We start from the raw sequence: 24306 nt of genomic DNA, 5'->3' as shown, positions 1-24306 counted from the left end.
GCGGCTTCATGTGGATTAGAAGAGGGTCCCAGATGGAGTGAGAATCCAGGTCCCAGGCAGGGTGTGGAGGACATGGTCACCCAGGGCCCTCTAGCCCAGCATGAGGGGATCCCATCAGGGAGGGAAGAAAATGTCCCCCCTCCCTCTCCCAGGACCTCTGCTAGGGTCACAGCCCCTTCAGTCCTGTGTCCTCGGGGCCCACTCTCCTCACTCTAGTCCTGGCCCTGCTGCCCAAGCCTGCCTACTCGTCCTCCAACCTGGACCCTCTGCTCCACCCTGACCCCTGGGTCTGACCCTGGTGCAGGCCTCCCTGGGCCTTCGGACGAGATGATTGCACCTCTGACCTGCAGTTCACTCTGAGGCCATCACTACAATCCATAGACTGAATTGCTATTCCCACTGGACATATAACACACAACAAATCTGAGACTCAAAGTCTTAAACCCACAGGCCCAGAGTTGGGCAGGGCTAGATCCAGGATCCCACCAGCTCTAACCAGTTCCCTTCCAGCCTCTCTGCCTCATTGGCCAGCAAGAACCTGCAGTGTTGGTATAATTCCTAAGATAGGGAGTGAAGGAGTTTTAGTCAGAATCCCAGGAACACAAAATGATGTTTGGGTCAGGATTTTCCAACTTGACCCAAGGAAGTCCTTCTTGGTTCTCATCTCCAGGGAGAAGGTCCCTGATTCTTCCCAACAAGCTTATTTTAAAATTAACATTGATTGAGCACCTACTCTGTGTTAGCAATCATGAAAAGTGCTTGCATGCATTTTCTCAGAGTCCTCACTATAAACTGAACAGAGGATGAAGCAGAGAGTAGTTCCGTAATTTGTCCAAGGTCATATGACCTGCCCTTCCTTGCAGGTTTCGTCTCTTCTCTACCCAACGTCATTCAATGCCAACAAATAACACGGAGGAAACATTCCACATAGGATCTTGAGGAGGAACATCCTCGACCCCAACCATAGGATCTTGCCTGGAGGAAACTAGCCAGTGGGGGCATGTTGGTGACATTCCTGGTGTACCTGCATTGTTACCTGGACAAATTGGCCTTGGTCACAAAATTTTCCCAGGGTTTGTCTTCCGTGAGCAGGAATTGCAGGTGTTCCCAACTCACACTCTTCTGGAAATAGTCAATGGCATCCTCAACAAAGCTTTGGCTCTCTAGACAGAAAAATAAAAATTGAAGATTCGAATAAACTATGGTGTGATGTAAACGGTATCGAGTATAAGTGGTTAAAGTTCACCTTTCTGAGCAGCATTCATCTGGCATGCTGTTGATGGATTTCTCTGGGGTCTCAGGTGGACTGTATGCACCAGCCCCAATTCATAAGTTAACGCCCAGACCCACCCACTCTGCAATGACTGTATTAGAAGACAGGGGGCTTCAAGGCAGTAATTAGGTGAAATGAGGCCTTCAGTGTGGGCCCTTAATTCAGTAATATCAGTGTCCTTATTAAATGAAGAGACGTCAGATCTCTTTCTCTCTCTTCCCTGAAGTACTAAGTGTTCTTAGGTTTCCTTTTTCTCATGCATCACTAAGGGCGAAATGAACTCAGGGCTCACATGGAGGGAACCCACAGCACTAGATCTGTGTGTTGACTGCTGAGGGTGCTGTGGGTGGAGGAAATAACTGAGCACCTGGGTTTCTGTGGGCTTCCCTTGTAGCTCAGTTGGCAAAGAATCTGCCTGTATTACAGGAGACCCGAGTTCGATCCCTGGGTTGGGAAGATCCCTGGGTTGGGAAGATTCCCTGGAGAAGGAACTGGCAACCCACTCCAGTATCCTTGCCTGGAAAATCTCATGGACAGAGGAACCTGGTGGGCTGCAGTCCATGGGGTCACAAAGAGTCGGGCACGACTGAGCAAGTAACACTTACTTAGGGCTTCCCTTGTGGCTCAGCTGGTAAAGAATCCGCCTGCAATGCAGGAGACCTGGGTTCGATCCCTGGGTTGGGAAGATCCCCTGGAGAAGGGAAATGCTACCCACTCCGGAAGTGCGGTGGCTGCGACAGACAGCGCAGGAAGAGTGGCTGAGAGGAGCTACTCCACATTCAAGATCAGGAGGGGCAACTCGCCCAAGTAAGGAGCAGCGGCTGCGCTTTGCTGCAGCAGCTGTGAAGAGATACCCCATGTCCAAAGTAAGAAAAACCCAAGTAAGACGGTAGGTGTTGCGAGAGGTCATCAGAGAACAGACAGACTGAAACCATAATCACAGAAAAACAGCCAATCTGATCACATCGAGGACAGCCTTGTCTAACTTAGTGAAACTAAGCCATGCCGAGTGGGGCCACTCAAGACGGAGAGGTCATGGCAAAGAGGTCTGACAGAATGTGGTGGTCACCTGGAGAAGGGAATGGCAAACCACTTCAGTATTCTTGCCTTGAGAACACCATGAACAGTATGAAAAGGCAAACTCATAGGATACTGAAAGAACTCCCCAGGTTGGCAGGTGCCCAATATGCTACTGGAGATCAGTGGAGAAATAACTCCAGAAAGAATGAAGGGATGGAGCCAAAGCAAAAACAATAACCAGCTGTGGATGTGATTGGTGATAGATGCAAGGTGCGATGCTGTAAAGAGTAATATTGCATAGGAACCTGGAATGTTAGGTCCATGAATCAAGGCAAATTGGAAGTGGTCAAACAGGAGATGGTAGAGTGAACGTCGACATTCTAGGAATCAGCGAAATAAAATGGACTGGAATGGGCGAGTTTAACTGAGATGACCATTATAGCTACTATTGCGGGCAAGAATCCCTCAGAAGAAATGGAGTAGCCATCATAGTCAACAAAAGAGTCTGAAATGCAGTCCTTGGATGCAGTCTCAAAAATGACAGAATGATCTCTGTTTGTTTCCAAGGCAAACCATTCAATATCACAGTTATCCAAGTCTATGCCCCAACCAGTAACGTGGAAGAAGCTGAAGTTGAACAGTTCTGTGAAGACCTACAAGACCTTTTAGAATTAACACCCAAAAACAATGTCCTTTTCATTCTAGGGGACTGGAATGCAAAAGTAGGAAGTCAAGAAACACCTGGAGTAACAGACAAATTTGGTGTTGAGGTACACAATGAAGCAGGGTAAGACTAATAGAGTTTTGCCAAGAGAACGCACTGGTCATAGCAAACACCCTCTTCCAACAACACAAGAGAAGACTCTACACATGGACATCACCAGATGGTCAACACTGAAATCAGACTGAGTATATTCTTTGTAGCCAAAGAATGAGAAACTCTATACAGTCAGCAAAACAAGACCAGGAGCTGACTGTGGCTCAGATCATGAACTCCTTATTGCCAAATTCAGACTTAAATTGAAGAAAGTAGGGAAAACCACTAGACCATTCAGAAGTGAAGTGAAATCGCTCAGTCATGTCCGACTCTTTGCGACCCCATGGACTGTAGCCTACCAGGCTTCTCTGTCCATGGGATCCTCCAGGCAAGAATACTGGAGTAGGTTGCCATTTCCTTCTCCAGGAGATCTTCCCGACCCAGGGATTGAACCCGGGTCTCCCGCATTGTGGCAGATGCTTTAGCGTCTAAGCCACCTAATCAAATCCCTATGATTATACAGTGGAAGTGAGAAAAAGATTTAAGGGACTAGATCTGATAGAGTGTCTGATGAACTATGGATGGAGCTTTGTGACATTGTACAGGAGACAGGAATCAAGACCTTCCCCATGGGAAAGAAATGCAAAAAGCAAAATGACTGTCTGAGGAGGCCTTACAAACAGTTGTGAAAAGAAGAGAAGTGAAAAGCAAAGGAGAAAAGGAAAGATATAAGCATCTGAATGCAGAGTTCCAAAGAATAGCAAGGAGAGATAAGAAAGCCTTCCTCAGTGATCAATGCAAAGAAATAGAGGAAAACAACAGAGTGGGAAAGACTAGAGATCTCTTCAAGAAAGTTGGAGATACCAAGGGAACACTTTATGCAAAGATGGGCTCGATAAAGGACAGAAATGGTATGGACTGAACAGAAGCAAAAGATATCAGGAAGACATGGCAGGAATACTCAGAAGAACTGTACAAAAAGGATCTTCATGATCCAGATAATCAGGATGGTGAGATCACTCACCTAGAGCCAGACATCCTGGAATGTGAAGTCAAGTGGGCCTTAGAAAGCATCACTACGAACAAAGCTAGTGGAGGTGATGGCATTCCAGTGGAGCTATTTCAAATCCTGAAAGATGATGCTGTGAAAGCGATGCACTCAATATGCCAGCACATTTGGAAAACTCAGCAGTGGGCACAGGACTGGAAAAGGTCAGTTTTCATCCCAGTTCCAAAGAAAGGCAATGCCAAAGAATGCTCAAACTACCACACAATTGCACTCATCTCACATACTAGTAAAGTAATGCTCAAAATTCTCCAAGCCAGGCTTCAACAATATGTGAACCATGAACTTCCAGATGTTCAAGCTGGTTTTAGAAAAGGCAGAGGAACCAGAGATCAAATTGCTAATATCCGCTGGATCATCGAAAAACAAGAGAGTTCCAGAAAAACATCTATTTCTGCTCCATTGACTATGCCAAAGCCGTTGACTGTGTGGATCACAAGAAACTGTGGAAAATTCTGAAAGAGATGGGAACACCAGATCACCTGACCTGCCTCTTGAGAAACCTATATGCAGGTCAGGAAGCAATAGTTAGAACTGGACATGGAACAACAGACTGGTTCCAAATAGGAAAAGGAGTACATCAAGCCTATATATTGTCACCCTGCTTACATAACTTCTATGCAGAGTACATCATGAGAAACACTGGACTGGAAGAAGCACAAGCTAGAATCAAGATTGCTGGGAGAAATATCAATAACCTCAGATATGCAGATGACACCACCCTTATGACAGAAAGTGAAGAGGAACTAAAAAGCCTCTTGATGAAAGTAAAAGTGGAGAGTGTAAAAGCTGACTTAAAGCTCAACATTCAGAAAACAAAGATCATGGCATCTGGTCCCATCTCTTCATGTGAAATAGATGGAGGAACAGTGGAAACAGTGTCAGACTTTATTTTGGGGGGCTCCAAAATCACTGTAGATGATAATGGTAGCCATAAAATTAAAAGACGTCTACTCCTTGGAAGGAAAGTTATGACCAACCTAGATAGCATATTCAAAAGCAGAGACATTATTTTGCCAACAAAGTTCTGTCTAGTCAAGGTTATGGTTTTTCCAGTAGTCATGTATGGATGTGAGAGTTGAACTGTGAAGAAAGCTGAGCGCTGAAGAATTGATGCTTTTGAACTGTGGTGTTGGAGAAGACACTCGAGAGTCCCTTGTTCTGCAGGGAGATCCAACCAGTCCACCCTAAAGATCAGTCCTGGCAGTTCTTTGGAAGGACTGATGCTGAAGTTGAAACTCCAATACTTTGGCTACCTCATGTGAAGAGTTGACTCACTAGAAAAGACTCTGATGCTGGGAGGGATTGGGGGCAGGAGGAGAAGGGGAATGCCAGGAAGAGATGGCTGGATGGCATCACCGACTCGATGGACATGAGTTTGGATGAACTCCAGGAGTTGGTGATGGACAGGGAGGCCTGGCATGCTGCGATTCATGGGGTCACAAAGAGTCGGACACGACTGAGCGACTGAACTGAACTGGGTGTCTGCATGGGCATTTGAGAAGGATAGAACTAGTTCCTGCCTGAGGCAGTCACCTGGTAATCAGATGTTTATATATGGGAGCACTGGGCAGGTGCCCTAGCACAGCACTCGAGAGAGGGGATTCTAGAGAAGAGGAGAGGGGAGTCTAGAGAAGGGGAGAGGTTTCTACTTGGAACTAACACATTCCACGTAGAGGGGACAGCACAGCACTAGGCAGGCCCTACTATGTGGCAGGCCCTGACTCAGGCCACGGACACACATTATATTTGGTCCTCATCATAACATAGGGAAATATTCTTCTCATCTTACAGGTTTGGTCAGGTAAGGTGCTCCAGGTCACACAGGTGTGGGAGGCAGCAAAGGCCCGACTGGGTTCAGTTTAGACTCTGTTGACCCTCACAGAGCAGCTGGGTGGGCAGCAGGGTGAGAAGTGGCGGAAACAGCCTCTGTGTTGACACCCCAGGGTCTGGGAGCAGAAGGGGGCTTGGACCAAGGGAGAGGGCAGGAGAAGCTCCAGGGGACCTCCTCTCCCTGTCCCGCCTGGCCTTGGGGACTTGCTCTGCTGTGCCGCCCCCCTCCCTGGGCTGTCCTGGCCTCACTTCTGAGTCTATAGCTGGGGGTCAGGAGGCAGGGGGAGGAAGTTAGCATCTTGCCTGTGGCTCCCTGAGGGGAGGACCAGGAAAGAGGCTGTGGGGACAGACCGCCAAGTGTTAGGGGACTTCCCCTTGCCTCTCTGGGGGATGCTCATCCACGCCTTTCTCAGTTCTTGATTACTCGGCAGGTTAATTGGGCCTGGAGCCAGCACCCTCAATTCTGGGTCACAAGTAGAAACCTGCCAGAGACGAGGTGGCTGACTACCTGAGCAGTCCTTGGGATCTTCTGAGCTCATGGTGGCAGCAGCAGGGTCTCAGAGATCTCCCTTCAGCTCACCGGTCTGTGTCAGGCTGGAAGAAGGTGACGTTTCACCCTTGGGGAAGAGAAAACAGATGTGGGCTTGATCACGCGTGAGCGGTGGCTGAGGGGGCAGCGAGGGGTGAGGTCCTGGGTGGTTTCCCCTGGGACAGCCGCCAGGGCCACCGGGGACTTAGCCCCGCGTGGTTCTGTCCCCTGGGCTCTGCAGAGCACCTGTTAAGGAAAGTTACTCATCCTCCCGCCGTCCTCCCCAGTCAGAGCTCTGCTCTCCTGCTGGGGTACAAGAGAGGATAATCAGACAGGAGAGAGCCATCTGCGAAGTACAGGAGCAATAACACCAGAGACAGCAGAACAGGTAGGAAGGGATACTCTGGAAATTACATGAGGTTGGGAACGCTTGTGTTACTAATTGGTTATAGGTGATATTGATCCACTGTCTATGATGTGCAGGCTCCTGAAACCCACCTAAACTTAGGTCAGTCCAAGTTTTCACATATCTGCTGGAGCCCAGCCTTGAACCCAAATCTTTCTGATCCAAATCCCAGGTTGGTGATGACTATGCTCTACTTGCTTTAATGTACAAAAATGTCTCTTTGTGGATGCAGGTTAATTGGAAAATGACTCTTTTTATTGCAAAATGTTGTCATGCACTCTGTGCTCGAGTCTCTGCGTTGATAAAGTCCCCGGTGCTATAGCTCCCACGGCACACATCTTCCTCACTTCTACAATAGCCTTTATCCCACAGACCTTTTTTCTGGAGTCCCACCAGCCCCACTCCAATCCCCGCAGCCCTGCCCTGGTCAGCTGAGGCCCTGATTGGTGTCATCTTTGCTGTCCACTCCTGATTGTTGGACTTCAGGCTGTTTTTAATTCTTTATGTAAATAGTAGTGCAAAGAATACTCTTCTTGCATAAAACTTTGCCTTCATTTAAGATTCTTTCATTAAGCTGTTTCTAGAAGTAGAATGACTGGATCCAAGGGTATCAACACCTAACATTTTTTCCTACTTAAGCTACTTTGTTATGCAAAGAAGCTGTACACATTTACATTCACACGTATCAGAGGTGATGGTGCCCATCCTTCGTCTTGTCTCTGTTATTATTTAAATAGCAGATCTTTATATAGAGAGAACTTCTTTTGGTTCTGGTTGTGACTATCTTGAGTTGGGAGATGAGAAAAGAAAGCATGTTAATTACACTTAGGCAGTATTTTAAGAAGGCAAAAGAGTACTTATTTAGTATTCTTGCTGAGACCTGACTGAAATGATAGTAAAGGTCCTTATAGTTATAGTAACAGCTACTCGTGAGAGTGGCTTGTATTTCTGATTTTGCTCTGCACTGGTACTTACTCTAAGACTTTGTAAATTATAATCCATATTGTTCTGATAACCAGGAGGTGTGTACCACTGTATCCTTGTTTGCAGCTAAGGAAGCTGGAGCATAGACGTTCTGTGATTTGCCCAAAGTCAGAAACCTTGTTCATGGAGAACTGGATCCCACCCCACTCTCTGGGCTCAAGATCCCATGCCCAGCTTCTTGTCACTTTGCTGCTAACAACAATAATAAATAAAGAGCAGGGATGGAGGCGACAGGAACACAGAGTCTTCACCCTCACTCCCTCGGCTGAAAATTATGACTGCTTTTTATTTACCTGTTGCACCTTTATCCTTGCTCTGATCTCCCCTCTCAGTAGATGGAGTTACTGAGACAATCATGGGTAAAACTGCCCCTGCCATTCTCTACAGCACCCAGTCTAGAGTGGCCCAACTTCCTTAGTGTTCCCCCAAACCCCTAACCTGAGGACAGATCCTAGAATCTTTCTTTCTATCACCTTCCCTCTGCAATGCCCAGGGTTTCCCTCAAGAATAGTAACCATCAGCTTGATTACTAGGGAGAATGCCTGGTGACGGAGGCTGTGGCCACTGACTGTGTGGATAGGAGAGAATTTACACAGACAGGCCCGTCTCCAGGCACGTGGGAGAGGAGAGCTGGCTGGTCCCCTGCCTCCTTCTCTGCCTCGAAACTGTAGGACCCAGGAGCCAGGGAAGCCAATTGAAATTGGGAAACACAAGGACCAAGAGACAAGGCAGAGAGACGAGGATGGTTTCGGCAGAAAGAGTAGATCCTGGATGATGCCAAACACTTGAAAATGCATTTGGACCCTCCACCTCGTCCTTCTGTCCTTCCCTGCCCTTCTTGTCCTGGTCCTACCCTTTGTCTGGGGCCTCAGCTGGGTGTGGATGCTGGACAGTGCTTCTGCTGCTGCATTAATATCCAGGGCATCCTCCTCTGTTAGCCTCTGATTGGTTACTCCCCGAAAAGCCTATCAGTGGGAGAGAGGAGAACCCTGAAAAGACTCCCCGCCCAACTATATGGCCAGATGCAGAGGCCTCCCCTCCATGTGTGCAGAGATTCTCACCAAACGTCTTGTCCATGTGGCTGCAAGTTATCCGCCTTGGGCAGGGAAAGGAGGGGTTAGGGCAGGATCAAGTGCAGGGTCCTTAGACCATCACCAGGCCCTCCTGATGCTCCTACTCCTATCTTCCGCACCCTCCTGACTCCACGGGGCCTGGTTGACTCCCAGCTGCCTGGACTCTGATTCCCCCCGGCCTCCAGGCCTTTGCTCAGGCTGCCCCTCCCCCTTCAAGGCCTTGTCCCACCTGCCTTACCAGGTGAAATGTTACCTGTATTTAGAGTTCCCTCTCCAAAGCCTCCCCGCCCTGCTGTCTCCCCCAGTTCCTCTCCAGTCTCCCCTGGAATCTTGCACTTTCCTGGTTGCAGGTCTGTTTGTGTGGAGTTTCTGCAGCTCCCAGCACTGGGCAGGGGCCCTGTCTCTTCTCTGCTGCTCCTCCTGCTCCAGGGCCTCTGGGGCTCCCTCCACCCTCCTGGGCACAGCCTGGCTAGAATACGAGGTGTGGGACCCGTTACTGGGACATGAAGCAACCAGCTTCGTGAAAACACAGCAGCACACCACTTTTACCTGCAGTTGGGTGATTCCATTTCTTTTCCTTTTCTGTTTTGATAAAAGCTCTTTCTGACACAGAGTGCCATCAGGTTTCTGAGCGTTTCCATTTATGGGCGTCCCTTGCTTTCCAAAAGGTCAGCCTCTCCAGTAAACTGTGAAGTGAGGCCTATATCTTCTTCACACTAGGGCATCTTGGTTTAGGAAAGCTTTTGTAGGAATACTGTACTTTCAGGTGGCAGGAAATACCTGTATTTCCTCATGTCTCCTTACTCTAGCCATGATATTTTTACAGCAGAAGAAAGAGGAAGAGAGAATTGTGGAAAGACATGGGCTCCTGCTAAAATCTGAATAATGCCTTACTGCACTAGAGGGTCCTTTAAAGGCAGGAAAAAACAGTGTATTCCTTTTTGATTGCAGTAGGTACCTGTTAAGTAAATCCTGCTTTAAGGAGATAAAGCAGCAGACATGCAGGAAGGAAGGTAGGGAGTCTGGGAGAGCAGGAGAGGAGGAGGAGAAAAAAGGAAAGAGGGAGAAGGTAGAAGGCAGATAAAAGGAGGAAGAAGAAGAAACAAAAAGCTCTAATCCATTAGTGAACCCTAAAGGGATCTAAAGGTAAACCAGAATGAAAAAAAATCTACAAACATACTGGAAGAAATGAAAACATATTGGAGAAAACTGTCTCACCAAGACACAAATCCCAGAAACCAATGACCTCTTAAAAATTAGAAATTGCTAAGGACTCCGTAAACCAAATCAAAATGCAAGAGATCTGGAGACAATGTCTGCAATACTTAGAGAAGATAAAGGTGAATGTCCCCAACACACAGAGAAGCTACAAACCCATATCAGCCGACTGAAACCAGACTGTGAGGTCCTTTGCCAATAGTGCTCCGTCTGCTCCATGGCCTTCTTTCCAGCCCCTCCGCCCCCTCCATCCACCGTCACTCTCCAGCCTGCCTGCCTTACTCACCTTCGCACTGCCAGCACTTGGCACAGTCCCAGAAGATACCAGCTGCTCACTGCATACTGGTCATACTCGGGCTGCTGAGGGGCACACTCATGCAGGTTCTAGGCACTTCCTCCCTCAGATCTTTCTTCCAGAAACACCTGCTCCTACCACGTGGCAAAGTTATGCTCATCTTTCAACGCCCAATCCTGGCAACACTTCATCTGAGAAACCCCCGGGAAAGCCTCTGCTCTGCTCCCATGGTCCCTGGGAGAGGGCCCTAAGCCCACCGCTTAGCCATTCTGAGCATGTCACCTACAACCCTCGTAGTCTCAGTTCAGTTCCATTCAGTCACTCAGTCGTGTGTCTAACTCTTTGCAGTCCCATGGATTGCAGCACGCCTGGCTTCCCTGTCCATCACCAACTCCTGGAGCTTGCTCAAACTCATGTCCATTGAGTGGGTGATGTCTGTAGTCTTGTCCATGAAGGTAACAACGACACCAGTGACTTTGGTCCCAGTGGCCCAGCGTGGGTGATCAGGCCATTTGGATGGATGCAGAGTTCACAGGAAGGGCTGAGAGCACACTGCTCTTTTCTACCTCAACTTATTTCCACCTGACAATAGGTCTATTTGGGAGGACTTTTATAGGAAGTCCAGAGTCTTAGTGACTCAGGAAAGTCTACCAGACAGGGCCAACCCTGTTTCCTCTGCCCATGGGGACTCTTTTCCGGGGAACCTAAGAGGAAATAGGGTTTGTTCTCTCAAGAGAGCATCAGCTAAGGCGCCCACTTCCTCTCCCGCTGTCATTAGCAACTGACTCAGAAGTGCGGGCAGGACCGGGAGGGGGCAGCAGGGGGAGTCCCCAAGGACAGGAGGGGCAGGGGAGGTGGCCTCCCAGCATCCGGAGCTTCTCCTGCCCTCTCCCTTGGTCTCAGCCTCCTCTTGCTCGCAGGCCCTGGGGCATCACCACAGAGGCTGCTTCCTCCAGCTCTTGCCCTGCTGTGCACCCAGCTGCTCTGCAAGGGTCAGCGGACCCTGAGCTAAACCCCAGACTGGCCTTTGCCACATCCCACCTGTGTGACCTGGAGCTCCTTAACTGACCTCACCTGTAAAATAGAAATAGTGTTTTCCTATGTGTTCATGAGGGTAAAATACCACGCATGTCCGTGGCCTGGGCCAGTGCCTGCCGCACAGTAGGTCCTGCCAGTGTGCTGCTGTCCCCTCTACCTGGAATGTGTTAGTTTCAGGTGGAAACATCTCCCTCTCTTTAGCATCCCTCCTGCCCCATGTTGTGTTAGGGCATTTTCCCAGTGCTCCCATATATAAGCACCTGCTTACCAGGTGTGACTGCCTTAGGCAGATACTGGTCCTATGGACCTCAAGCACCCCTGAGGACACCCAGGTGCTCCATTGTTTCCCCCACCCACCTCCCCCCCAACCAATCAATACAGAGTTACTTGTGCGGGTTCCCTCCAGGCAAGTTCAAGTTTCCTTTCTCCCTTAGTGATGCAGGGAAAAGAGAAAAATTTAGAAGCCCTCCTGCTCGGGGGTAGAGAGAGAAAGAAATCCGATGACTCTTCTGATAAGGGCACCAATCTTACTGGATTAGGACTCTGCACATATGGTCTCTTTTTACCTAATTACTGCCTTAAAGGCCTTATCTCCTAATACAGTCATTGCAGGGGGAAGGAGGCATCAGGATTTCAACTTATGAATTAGGGGCAGGGGAACGGACTACCTGTAACCCCAGGTGAATCCATGAACAGTACCCCAGTTGATTTTGCTCAGGAAGGTGAACTTGAGCCAGTTTGTGTGTGCTCTTGTTTGCTCAGTCACTCAGTCGTGTCCAAACTTTGCAACCTCATGGACTGTAGCCTGCCAGGCTCCTCTTTCCATGGGATTCTCCAGGCAAGAATACTGCAGTGGGCTTCCAGTTCCTCCTCCAGGGGATACTCCTACCCAGGGATGGAACCCGCGTCTTATGTGTCTCCTGAATTGCAGGCAGATTCTTTACTGCTGAGCCACTTTAAACTCAATACCATTTATGTTCCACCATAATTTCTTGTAATCTTTTTCCTTTTTTTTCTGTGTAGAGAGCCAAAACTTTACTGACGTTGTCACTGAGTATTTCCCAGAGAGAGTAAACAGGGAAGAACTGCCGTTCCTGCTCACTGAAGACAATGCCTGGGAGAGTTTTGTGGCTGAGGCCAAACTGTCCAGGTAAACCACACAAGTGTGCCAAGAATTTTACCCAGATCCCTTGGGAAGATCTCCCCAGGCTAGCTTCCTCCTGGCAGACACACCTCCTCCAGGCAGGATCCTAAGGTTAGGATAGAGGTTCTTCCTTCTCAAGATCCCACCAAGAATGTTTCTTCCATGTCATTTGCTGGCAGCAAACAGCCTCAGGTTGAGAAGAGTTGAAACCCATAAGGAAGGGGCAGGTTATGTGACCTTGGACAAGTTACTGAACTACTTTTGGCCTTAGTTTCTTCATCTGTTCAGTTTTATTGTGGAGAAAACTGAGATCATGCATGCAAAGTGCTTCACATGATGGCTGACACAGAGCAGGTGCTCAATTAATGCTAACTTAAAAAACACTTGTTGTGAAGAGATGGGATCAAAGTTATTTTCCCTAAAGATAAGAACCAAGCTGGACTTCTTTTGGGATATGTCAGAAAATTCTGATAACAACATCACTTTGTGTTCCAAGACCTTAGAGAACTAACACCAGAAAAGATGTCCTTTTCATTGTAGGGGACTGGAAAGCAAAAGTAGGAAATCAAGAAACACCTGGAGTAACAGGCAAATTTGGCCTTGGAGTACAGAATGAAGCAGGGCAAAGGCTAATAGAGTTTTGCGAAGAGAATACCCTGGTCATAGCAAACACCCTCTTCCAACAACACAAGAGAAGACTCTACACAGGACATCACCAGATGGTCAACACTGAAATCAGATTGATTATATTCTTTGCAGCCAAAGATATAGTAGCTCTATACAGTCAACAAAAACAAGACCAGGAGCTGACTGTGCCTCAGATCATAAACTCCTTATTGCCAAATTCAGACTTATATTGAAGAAAGTAGGGAAAACCGCTAGACCATTCAGCTATAACCTAAATCAAATCCCTTATGATTATACAGTGAAAGTGAAAAATAGATTTAAGGGTGTAGATCTGATAGAGTGCCTAATGAACTATAGACAGAGGTTTGTGACATTGTACAGGAGACAGGGATCAAGACCATCCCCAAGAAAAAGAAATGCAAGAAAGCAAAATGGCTGTCTGGGGAGGCCTTACAAATAGATGTGAAAAGGAGAGAAGTGAAAAGCAAAGGAGAAAAGGAAAGATATAAGCATTTGAATGCAGAGTTCCAAAGAATAGCAAGGAGAGGTAAGAAAGACTTCCTCAATACAATATTGTAAAGTAATTAGCCTCCAATTAAAATAAATAAATTTAAAAAAGAGAGAAAGCTTTCCTCACTGATCAGTGCAAAGAAATAGAGGAAAACAACAGAATGGGAAAAACTAGAGATATCTTCATGAAAATTAGAGATACCAAGGGAACATTTCATGCAAAGATGGGCTCAATAAAGGACAAAAATTGTATGGACCTTACAGAAGCAGAAGATATGAAGAAGAGGTGGCAAGCATACACAGAAGAACTGGACAGAAAAGATCTTCACAATCCAGATAATCACAATGGTATGATCACTCACCTAGAGCCAGGCATCCTAGAATGTGAACTCAAGTGGGCTTTAGGAAGCATCGCTACAAACAAAGCTGGTGGAGGTGATGGAATTCCACTGGAGCTATTTCAAATCCTGAAAGATGATGCTGTGAAAGTGCTGCACTCAATATGCCAGCAGATTTGGAAACCTTAGCAGTGGGCACCGGACTAGAAAAGGTCAGTTTTCATTCCAATCCCAAAGAAAGGCAATGCCAAAGAATCCTCAAATTACCACACAATTTCACTCATCTCACACACTAGTAAAGTAATGCTCAAAATTCTCCAAGCCAGGCTTCAACAGTATGTGAACTGTGAACTTCCAGATGTTCAAGCAGGTTTTAGAAAAGGCAGAGAAACCAGTGATCAAATTGCCAACATCTGCTGAATCATTGAAAAAGCAAGAGAGTTCCAGAAAAAAACATCTATTTCTGCTTTATTGACTATGCCAAAACCTTTGACTGTGTGGATCATAAGAAACTGTGGGAAATTCTTCAAGAGATGGGAATACCAGACCACCTAACCTGCCTTTTGAGAAATCTGTATGCAGGCCAGGAAGCAACAGTTAGAACTGGACATGGAACAACAGACTGGTTCCAAATAGGAAAAGGAGTACATCAAGGCTGTATATTGTCACCCTGCTTACTTAACTTGTATGCAGAGTACATCATGAGAAACGCTGGGCTGGAGGAAGCACAAGCTAGAATCAAGATTGCCAGGAGAAATATCACTAACCTCAGATATGCAGAAGACACCACCCTTATAGCAGAAAGTGAAGAACTAAAGATCCTCTTGATGAAAGTGAAAGAGGAGAGTGAAAAAGTTGGCTTAAAGCTCAACATTCAGAAAAAGAAGATCATGGCATCCGGTCCCATCACTTCATGGGAAATAGATAGGGAAACAGTGAAAACAGTGTCACACTTTATTTTGGGGTGCTCCAAAATCACTGCAGATGGTGATTGCAGCCATGAAATTAAAAGACGCTTACTCCTTGGAAGGAAAGTTATGACTAACCTAGATAGCATATTAAAAAACAGAGACATCACTTTGTCAACAAAGTTCTATTTGTCAAGGCTATGGTTTTTCCAGTAGTCATGTATGGATGTAAGAGTTGGCCTATAAAGAAAGCTGAGCTCCGAAGAATTGATGCTTTTGAACTATAGTGTTGAAGAAGACTCTTGAGAGTCCCTTGGACAGCAAGGAGATCCAACCAGTCCATCGTAAAGGAGATCAGTCTTGGGTGTTCATTGGAAAGACTGATGCTGAAGTTGAAACTCCAATACTTTGACCACCTTATCCGAAGAGCTGACTCATTTGAAAAGACCCTGATGCTGGGGAAGATTGAGGACAGGAGGAGAAGGGGACAACAGAAGATGAGATGGTTGGATGGCATCACCGACTCAATGGACGTGAGTCTGAGTGAACTCTGGGAGTTGGTGATGGACAGGGAGGCCTGGCATGCTGCGATTCATGGGGTCGCAAGGAGTCAGACACGACCGAGTGATTCAACTGAACTGAACTGAATGGCAAATGAAATATCTCAAGCTACTGCCTGTTTATACTGTTTATACTCTGTTCATACAGCTCTGTTTAACTGGTAAAGAAAAGTAAAAGCATGCAAATCAAACATTTTAAAATACAATAGAAATTAATGCAAATGAATTTTAGGTTTTTGTGACCTGAACAATATTCAGGATTAAATTAATCTCTGGTACTAAAGTTAAAGTTTGTGGTTTAAGTTTGTTAATTAATAGACACACCTTTAGAGTCATCAATATTAAGTATAGTACTTCCCCATCTGCATACTTCTGTACTTGTTTGCTATGTCTGATTAATTTTTCCCAAACATGGATAATTAAGCAAATATATACATATAAATAAAAAGTAGGCCTAGCACCAAGGAATATGATGGACTCATGGAAGGCAGCAACCACTCTGGTAACGAGGAACAAATATATTGATTATCAGTGCTTTCTATGGAAAATTTTGCAATCAACAGGGCAAAATGATGGGGAAAATGTTCACATACTTAAGTATGGGAAAAACTTTCTGGCTTATACAGAATTTAATTTAAACTTTAGGCTAAACAAAACAGCATGCTTATGACCTATTAAACATACATTGTTATATTCTTTAACCATTAAAATAAAAAAATACACTTAAAAGTTAAAATGGAGTAACTGTGGTTCAAACATCGAAAATGGAGCTAATGGCCATTGTGGACATGGTTTTAGACGTATTATTACTAAGAACTTGAGGTTCCTAAACTGTAACAGATTTAAAGATACCACCATCTGTTCTGAAAACAATATCTGCTAGCAGCTGCCAACTGCAACCTGACAGCGTCAAGATCTCATCTTGTAATTATAAAAACTTTCTCTTACTTTAGGAATGGTAATGGCTTTGCCAACAAAGGTCTGTCTAGTCAAGGCTATGTTTTTTTTCCAGTGGTCATGTATGGATGTGAGAGTTGGACTGTGAAGAAAGCTGAGCACCAAAGAATTGATGCTTCTGAACTGTGGTGTTGGAGAACACTCTTGAGAGTCCCTTGGACTACAAGGAGATCCAGCCAGTCCATTCTGAAGGAGATCAGTCCTGGGATTTCTTTGGAGGGAATGATGCTGAAGCTGAAACTCCAGTACTTTGGCCACCTCATGTGAAGAGTTGACTCATTGGAAAAGACCCTGATGCTGGGAGGGATTGGAGGCAGGAGGAGAAGGAGACGACAGAGGATGAGATGGCTGGATGGCATCACTGACTTGATGGATGTGAGTTTGAGTGAACTCCGGGTGTTGGTGATGGACAAGGGAGGCCTGGCGTGCTGCGATTCATGGGGTTGCAAAGAGTCAGACATGACCAAGCAACTGAACTGAACTGAACTGAACTGAACTGAATGGCAAATGAAATATCTCAAGCTACTGCCCCCAAGAAGAAGACACTAGATTATTTAGCCAGAATAGTATAAGATAGGGAGAAGGCAATGGCACCCCATTCCAGTACTCCTGCCTGGAAAATCCCATGGACGGAGGAGCCTGGCAGGCTGCAGTCCAGGGGTTCGCTGAGGGTCGGACATGACTGAACGAATTCATTTTCACTTTTCACTTTCATGCATTGGAGAAGGAAATGGCAACCCACTCCAGTGTTCTTGCCTGGAGAATCCCAGGGACAGGGGAGCCTGGTGGGCTGCCGTCTATGGAATCACACAGAGTCGGACACGACTGAAGTGACTTAGCAGCAGCAGCACCTGTATAAGATAATAAAATTGCTTTAAATTGTATTTTTATTTTTGAAAAAGAGACACGTGGAGTGGCCAATAGCTCCTGTTATATTTGATTAATACCCTCGAAAAAGTTAAAACCAAAATTTAGACTATATGGTTTTTCCAGTGGTCATGTATATGGATGTGAGAGTTGGACTGTGAAGAAAGCTGAGCACCAAAGAATTGATGCTTTTGAATTGTGGTGTTGGAGACTCTTGAGAGTCCCTTGGATTGTAAGGAGACCCAACCAGCCCATTCTAAAGGAAACCAGTCCTGAGTGTTCATTGGAAGGACTGATGCTGAGGCTGAAACTCCAATATTTTGGCCACCTCATCCAAAGAGTTGACTCATTGGAAAAGACCCTGATGCTGGGAGGAATTGGGGGCAGGAGGAGAAGGGGACAACAAAGGATGAGATAGCTGGATGGCATCACCGACTTGATGCACATGAGTTTGGGTGAACTCTGGGAATTGGTGATGGACAGGGATTCCTGGCGTGCTGTGCTTCATGGGATTGCAAAGAATTGGACATGACTGACTGACTGAAATGAACCGAACTGAACTGAAGATGTTACTTGGTTACTAGAAGGTGCATAAAGAGAAAATACTGAAAAATTACTTTCCTGGTTGACATCTAAAATAGTAGAATATATTTAGAAAATAACATATAGGGCATTTTCAGCATTATCCTTGCCTTACCTCAGTTCAGTTCAGTACCTTACCTACTAATTTTCAAATATTTGTTCAGGTGCTATAACAAAGCAATCAAAGAGAAATGTGTTTTGTTTTTATGATACAAAATATTGGTGCTAAGCTTGGGTCTGGGGACTATTTCCAACACTGTGTCCGTTCCCCAAATTGAGGCAGGACCACACCGCATTTCAGCAGGAGGCAGCCAAAGCGGTCCTTGCTTTATTCCCTCAAAATTTGGGGAAAGGTGAGAAGAGAGTGGAAACTAAAAATGAGTTCCTCCGGCAGGTTTATAATTAACTTCTATTTCCAAAATTTTATTCCCTTTCCTGTTCCATTCCTGTTCCTCCTCACAAGTGAGAAGTATTGAAAAAGGGGGCCGGGGACAGAGGGATGTGATCAAGCAGGACCCAGAGAGACCTTCCCAGGACAGAACTCTCCTCCACCCCGTGTCCTCTGCCTGCGTTATTTTCATAAAAGCACGTTAGCATCCTAGGCCTCCCCCAAGTTCCAAAGAATAGATTAATTCAGAGAAATGAGAAAAGGTAGAAACAAACAAAACAGAAGAGTTAGCAAGACGAAATAATAATTGTTTAGCCATTAAACAAATTCAAGAACTTTTATTTCCTTCTCAAAGGCTATGGATAATATTCTGAATCATGTCATTTGAGCTGTCTTGCAGATACCAAAAGTACCACCAGGTGAAAGAAGTTTACTGCATGTTAACTGCAAGGATGTAGACCCCAGACCAGTTGAAACCAGAAGATTGAGGATGTTGATCCTGGTTACCTCATCACTTACTCATCAAAAGAATATCCATGAGCTGATCACACACTCACAATGCTCTCCCTTACCCTGTTTCTGAAAATCTTTTTTGGGAAGATATTCAGGAATTTGGGCCCTTTAAGCACTAGCTACCAGGACTCCTGTGGAAAATTCTTAAAGAGATGGGAATACCAGACCATATTAACTGCTTCCTAGGAAATCTGTATGCAGGTCAAGAAGCAACAGTTTGAACTGGACATGGAACAACAGACTGATTCCAAATTGGGAAGGGAATACGTCAAGGCTGTATATTGTCACCCTGCTTATTTAACTTATATGTAGAGTACATCATGTGAAATGCCGAGCTGGATGAAGCACAAACTGTAATTAAGATTGCCAGGAAAAATATGAATAACCTCAGATATGCAGATGACACCACCCTTATGGCAGAAAGAGAAGAAGAACTAGAGAGCCTCTTGATGAAAGTGAAAGAGGTGAGTTAAAAAGCTGGCTTAAAACTCAACATTCAAAAAACTAAGATCATGGCACCCAGTCCAATCTATTCGCCAGCAGTTCATGGAAAATAGATGGGGAAACAATGGAAACAGTGACAGAGTTTATTTTCTTGGGCTCCAAAATCACTGTAGATGGTGACTGCAGCCATGAAATTAAAAGGAGCTTGCTCCTTGGAAGAGAAGCTATGACAGACCTAGACAGCACATTAAAAAGCAGACACGTTACTCTGGTGACAATTGTCCATCTAGTCAAAGCTATGGTTTTTCCAGTAGTCATGTATGGATGTGAGAGTTGGACCATAAAGAAAGCTGAGCTCCAAAGAATTGATAATTTCAAACTGTGGTGCTGGAGAAGACTCTTGAGAATCCCTTGGAAAGAGATCAAACCAGTCAATCCTAAAGGAAATCAGTCCTGAATATTCATAGGAAGGGCTAATGCCGAAGCTGAAGCTCCAATACTTTGGCCACCTAATGAGAAGAACTGACTCATTTGAAAAGACCCTGATGTTGGGAAAGATTGAAGGCAAGAGGAGAAGGGGATGGCAGAGGATGAGATGGCTGGATGGCATCACCGACTCCATGGACATGCGTTTGAGCAAGCTCTGGGAGTTGCTGATGGACAGGGAAGACTGGCATGCTGCAGTCCATGGGGTCACAAAGGGTCGGACACGACTGAGCTGCTGAACTGAAATGAACCGACAGTACTCCTTGCTTGATGCCCTGCAATAAATGTTGCAGTTTCCTTTACCACAACCCAGTGTCAGTAGGTTGGCTTGAAGGTGCATGGCTGAGAGCACCCGAATTGGCTTGGAAACACTCCATCTGGGTTGTCTTCCCCACATAGGACCTCCCATCACTCAAAACCACATCCTGAGCAGAGGATCCAGCAAGTGTAGGAAGGCAGAGCCCTGCACCCCCCTGCTTGGTTTCATGCCCCTCTTCAGAGACAGGGTGGGTGAATGAACCGTCATTCCTTGCCTCTCAGAAGAAACCCTTTTCTCGGCATCAGCATCAGCACAGCACCCTGAGGGTAGCTTCAAGGAGGCCACAGAAAGAGAGGGTGTGACTCTCTCATCCTCCTCCACCCCCTCTACTTTCTTCAAATGCCTAAAGGGCTGAGCACCCCGAATATGCACCTTCCTTCTGGGGTGCTTACGTCTCAGGAGTCCACATCTTGAGCTGAGCCCACCTGAGCAGGTGCCACCCTCCCTCTGCTCTGTTTAGGAGCCCCAAGGTGGGAGGAAGCCCTCAGACACACCTGCCTCCACATCCAGGCTCTGCCCCTGCTTAACCTGCTGCCTCGGGCCATGGCCTCACCTCTCTGAGCTTTGTTTCCTTCTGTCAATTAGTGTCAATCATCCTTTTCTCAGACATTCATCCTGAGGATGGGGAGATGGGTGGGGATCCTATGCCACCTGCTTACCCAGGAAACTTCCTCTGGCTGAGTGTGAACAAGATCCAGTTGTTCGCTTCTCTGCAGATGCAGCCGCCTTCTGTGTGTCTCTGCAATGACCACACACACTCCCTGGGCCCAGATATACCCAGAGAAGAAAAGGGGGAAGTGAACACCCTCACATCTGTCACTCACATCAAACAAACATCCTGCCCACCACACCCCACCCTGGCCTAATCCCTCCAGGGATTAGGGACCAGGGACCAGCCCTCCTGCTGGTCCCCTTTGAGAAATAAGCCTAGCCCTGACATGCCAGATCCTTCCTGGCTCAGCACATCCTGTTTTGGGCTCCTTTGTCATGAAGCATTTAACAGGAAGCTTCCTGTGTGCTGTTTTGGATCTGTCAGGACTCTCTGTTCCTTATTAATTCCTGAATATTCAATATTTTTCAATACGGTGATAAGCACCCTCTTCCTTCTTATGAACCATATGGTAAAAGTGATTGTTTACAACTCTCTCTTTAATACGGATCACCTATGTTTTGTAAGTCTGGAATTTTAATCTTTATCTTTGCTCAGAATAACTACCTTGTAAGATAGTATATTCAAAAGCAGAGACATTACTTTGTCGACTAAGGTCCGTCTAGTCAAGGCTATGGTTTTTCCCATGGTCATGTATGGATGTGAGAGTTCGACTGTGAAGAAGGCTGAGCCCCGAAGAATTGATGCTTTTGAACTGTGGTGCTGGAGAAGACTCTTGAGAGTCCCTTGGACTGCAAGGAGATCCAACCAGTCCATTCTGAAGGAGATCAGCCCTGGGATTTCTTTGGAGAGAATGATGCTAAAGCTGAAACTCCAGTACTTTGGCCACCTCATGCGAAGAATTGACTCATTGGAAAAGACTCTGTAGGGAACAAGGTATAAAGAAGGTTGAGAAGTGCTTGCAAACGAGACTCTCAACCAGGGCTGGACATTCTTGCAAACGAGATGTTCTGCCCAGTGTAGGGAACTAGATTTAAGGAAGGTTGAGAAGTGCTTGCAAACGAGACTCTCAACCAGGGCTGGACATTGTTGCAAACGAGATGTTCTGCCCAGTGTAGGGAAATAGATTTAAAGAAGGTTGAGAAGTGCTTGCTAACGAGATGCTCAGCTAAAAATCCTGTTTGTTCCCATGGGAAAAGAACATTGCTTACACACAAGGATGTTTCTCTGATTCCTCAAAAGGAACAGACCTTGGGACAAAACGGATTCTAAGTTGATAAGGATGTTCCCCAAAACAAAGTCTTAGCTGCAGTAAATAAGCCAAGGTAAAGGTTATCTCGCCCTGCGCCTGCGCACTGTATAGTCTCTGAATCATAGTGCTTGGCAGCTTGCCCTGTAGGGGGTTGTGCAAAAGATATAAAAATTAAGCAGCTGTAAAAAGCAAGTGTTAAAATATAAAGATTTAAACCACTCTGCAGTGTTGGTGTGTCATTCCGTCGCCGACATCTGGCGCCCAACGTGGGGCTCGACGGAACCGAAAGGGTAAGCACCCCGGGGCAAAAGGCTAAAAGGGGGACTTTTGGGAAATAGAGAAAAGGAGAAAAGAATAAAAATCCAAAAGGGTAAACACCCCGGAGCAAAAGGCTGATAGGGGGACTTTCGAGAAAAAGAGAAAAGAATAAAAATCCGAAAGGGTAAACACCCCAGAGCAAAAAGCTGAAAGGGGGACTTTCGAGAAAAAAAAAAAATAAAAATCCGAAAGGGTAAACACCCCGGAGCAAAAGGCTGATAGGGGGACTTTCGAGAAAAAGAGAAAAATAAAAATCCGAAAGGGAGAGCACCCCGGAGCAAAACGCTGAAAGGGGGACTTTCGAGAAAATAAGAAAAATAAGAGAAAAAGAACAGAAAAAAGAAAAAAGAAAAAGAAAAAACTATGGGGAATTCCCCGTCTTTAAAGTCACAATATATGGAGCTGGTTAAGGGGCTCCTGCATTCTATAGAAATTAAAATGTCTACTCGCCGCTTGAGTGAGTTGTTCTGTCTTATAGAGCAGCATTGTTATTGGTTTCAATATCAAACAGAAGTACAGCTGAATTTGAAGGAACGGAAAGTGGTGCAGAAAGAGTTAAGAAGGCAGCATCAAAAAGGAAATGTGATTCCTTTAAGGCTGTGGACTCTATGTAGCGCTATAACGCAGGCTTTAAAATTAATGGCTGCTAATAGTGAGGCCGTCTCATGTTATCTTGAGGAGGGGGCTTCACCTCGGCCTCCGCCCAAACCTCCGGATGATAGTACAGATTCATCCACTGAGCCAGATAGAGATGTGAGTTCTGGGGAGGATTCAAATTCTGTAAAAGGAATGACTGCTGCCTTTTGAAAGGTTTTATTAAATAAAAAATGAACTTCCAAGGCTGTTAACCCTTCTGCACCACCTTACGCCTCCCTATTTCTAGTAGCTGCTGACAAGGCTGAGGTAGGGAGAGAGAGTCGGTGGTTTTGGAAGTACGGGAAAAAGTATATTTTGGGAAATGCTTATTAATGACTCTCGACCTTTAATGTCACTGATTATTGAAGGTATACAGTTTGAAGGATTAGTGGATACAGGAGCAGATGTTTTGGTTATTTCTCTCCAGCAGTGGCCTAATGACTGGAAAAAAAAAAAACATTCCTCTTGTTTTAACAGGCTTAGGATCAATAGCAGATGTGTGGAGAAGCACTCAACCTTTGTCATGCCAATTGTCTAATGGAAAGAAAGTATCTATTTCTTTTTACATTGTTAATATACCTATTAATATCTGGGGAAGAGATCTTTTATTTTCTTTAGGAACAACACTCACCATCTCGTCGGAAAACTTGTAGCCACTGCTCTCCTTGAGCTCTCCCATTGAAATGGTTAACTAATGTCCCTAAATGGGTTGAGCAGTGGCCGCTTCCAAAAGTGAAGCTCGAGGCTTTAGAACAATTAGTAAAAGAACAGCTTCAATCTGGCCATATTGAACCTACTACGTCTCCTTGAAATTCTCCTGTTTTTGTCATTAAAAAAAATCTGGTAAATGGAGAATGTTAACTGATTTAAGGGCAGTTAACAAATGTATAGAACCTATGGGAGCTTTGCAATTAGGTCTCCCTTCTCCTGCTTTGATTCCACAGGATTGGTCTTTGATGGTTTTAGATTTGAAGGATTGTTTTTTTAATATTCCTTTGCAAATAAAAGATAAAAATAAATTTGCTTTTACTATTCCAGTGTATAATCATGGGCAGCCCGTAAAACGTTATCAATGGACAGTGTTGCCTCAAGGAATGATTAATAGCCCTACACTTTGTCAGGAGTTTGTTAATCGTGCTCTTATTACTGTGAGACAACAATTTTCTAATTGTCTTCTCTATCATTATATGGATGATCTTCTATTGGCAGCTCCTAGTAAAGAGGAACGAGATACATTTTTTATTCATGTAAAGAAAGCTTTAAGTGATTTTAATCTTCAAATTGCTCCTGAAAAAATTCAAACTGAATTTCCTATTTCATATTTAGGTGCTATTTTGGAACGACAAAGAATAAAA

The 24306-nt window shown here is 45.5% G+C and overlaps 1 protein-coding gene across 3 annotated transcripts in view; it reads right to left on the bottom strand.

Annotated features, from left to right (window-relative positions):
* The window catches only part of LOC101102047 (apolipoprotein L3-like), a 234245-nt gene that overhangs the window by 4460 nt on the left and 205479 nt on the right, over nucleotides 1-24306 (bottom strand). Inside the window, exons 1-3 of one of the 3 annotated variants that reach the window (XM_060413196.1) lie at nucleotides 20508-20881; nucleotides 6458-6566; nucleotides 1037-1163 (exon numbers count right to left, since the gene is read on the bottom strand). In XM_060413196.1, coding sequence (XP_060269179.1) covers nucleotides 1037-1163; nucleotides 6458-6488 — 158 coding nt within the window. In that variant the 5' untranslated portion in view covers nucleotides 6489-6566; nucleotides 20508-20881. Of the gene's footprint in view, nucleotides 1-1036; nucleotides 1164-6457; nucleotides 6567-20507; nucleotides 20882-24306 lie in introns of those variants that run through there. The other 2 variants (XM_027967744.3, XM_060413195.1) reach the window with 2 other exon arrangements.

This window comes from Ovis aries, chromosome 3 (assembly GCF_016772045.2).
Source record: "Ovis aries strain OAR_USU_Benz2616 breed Rambouillet chromosome 3, ARS-UI_Ramb_v3.0, whole genome shotgun sequence".
Lineage (NCBI taxonomy): Eukaryota > Metazoa > Chordata > Mammalia > Artiodactyla > Bovidae > Ovis > Ovis aries.
Note: the sequence above shows the minus strand (reverse complement) of the source record. Positions and strands in the feature narration are given on the sequence as shown.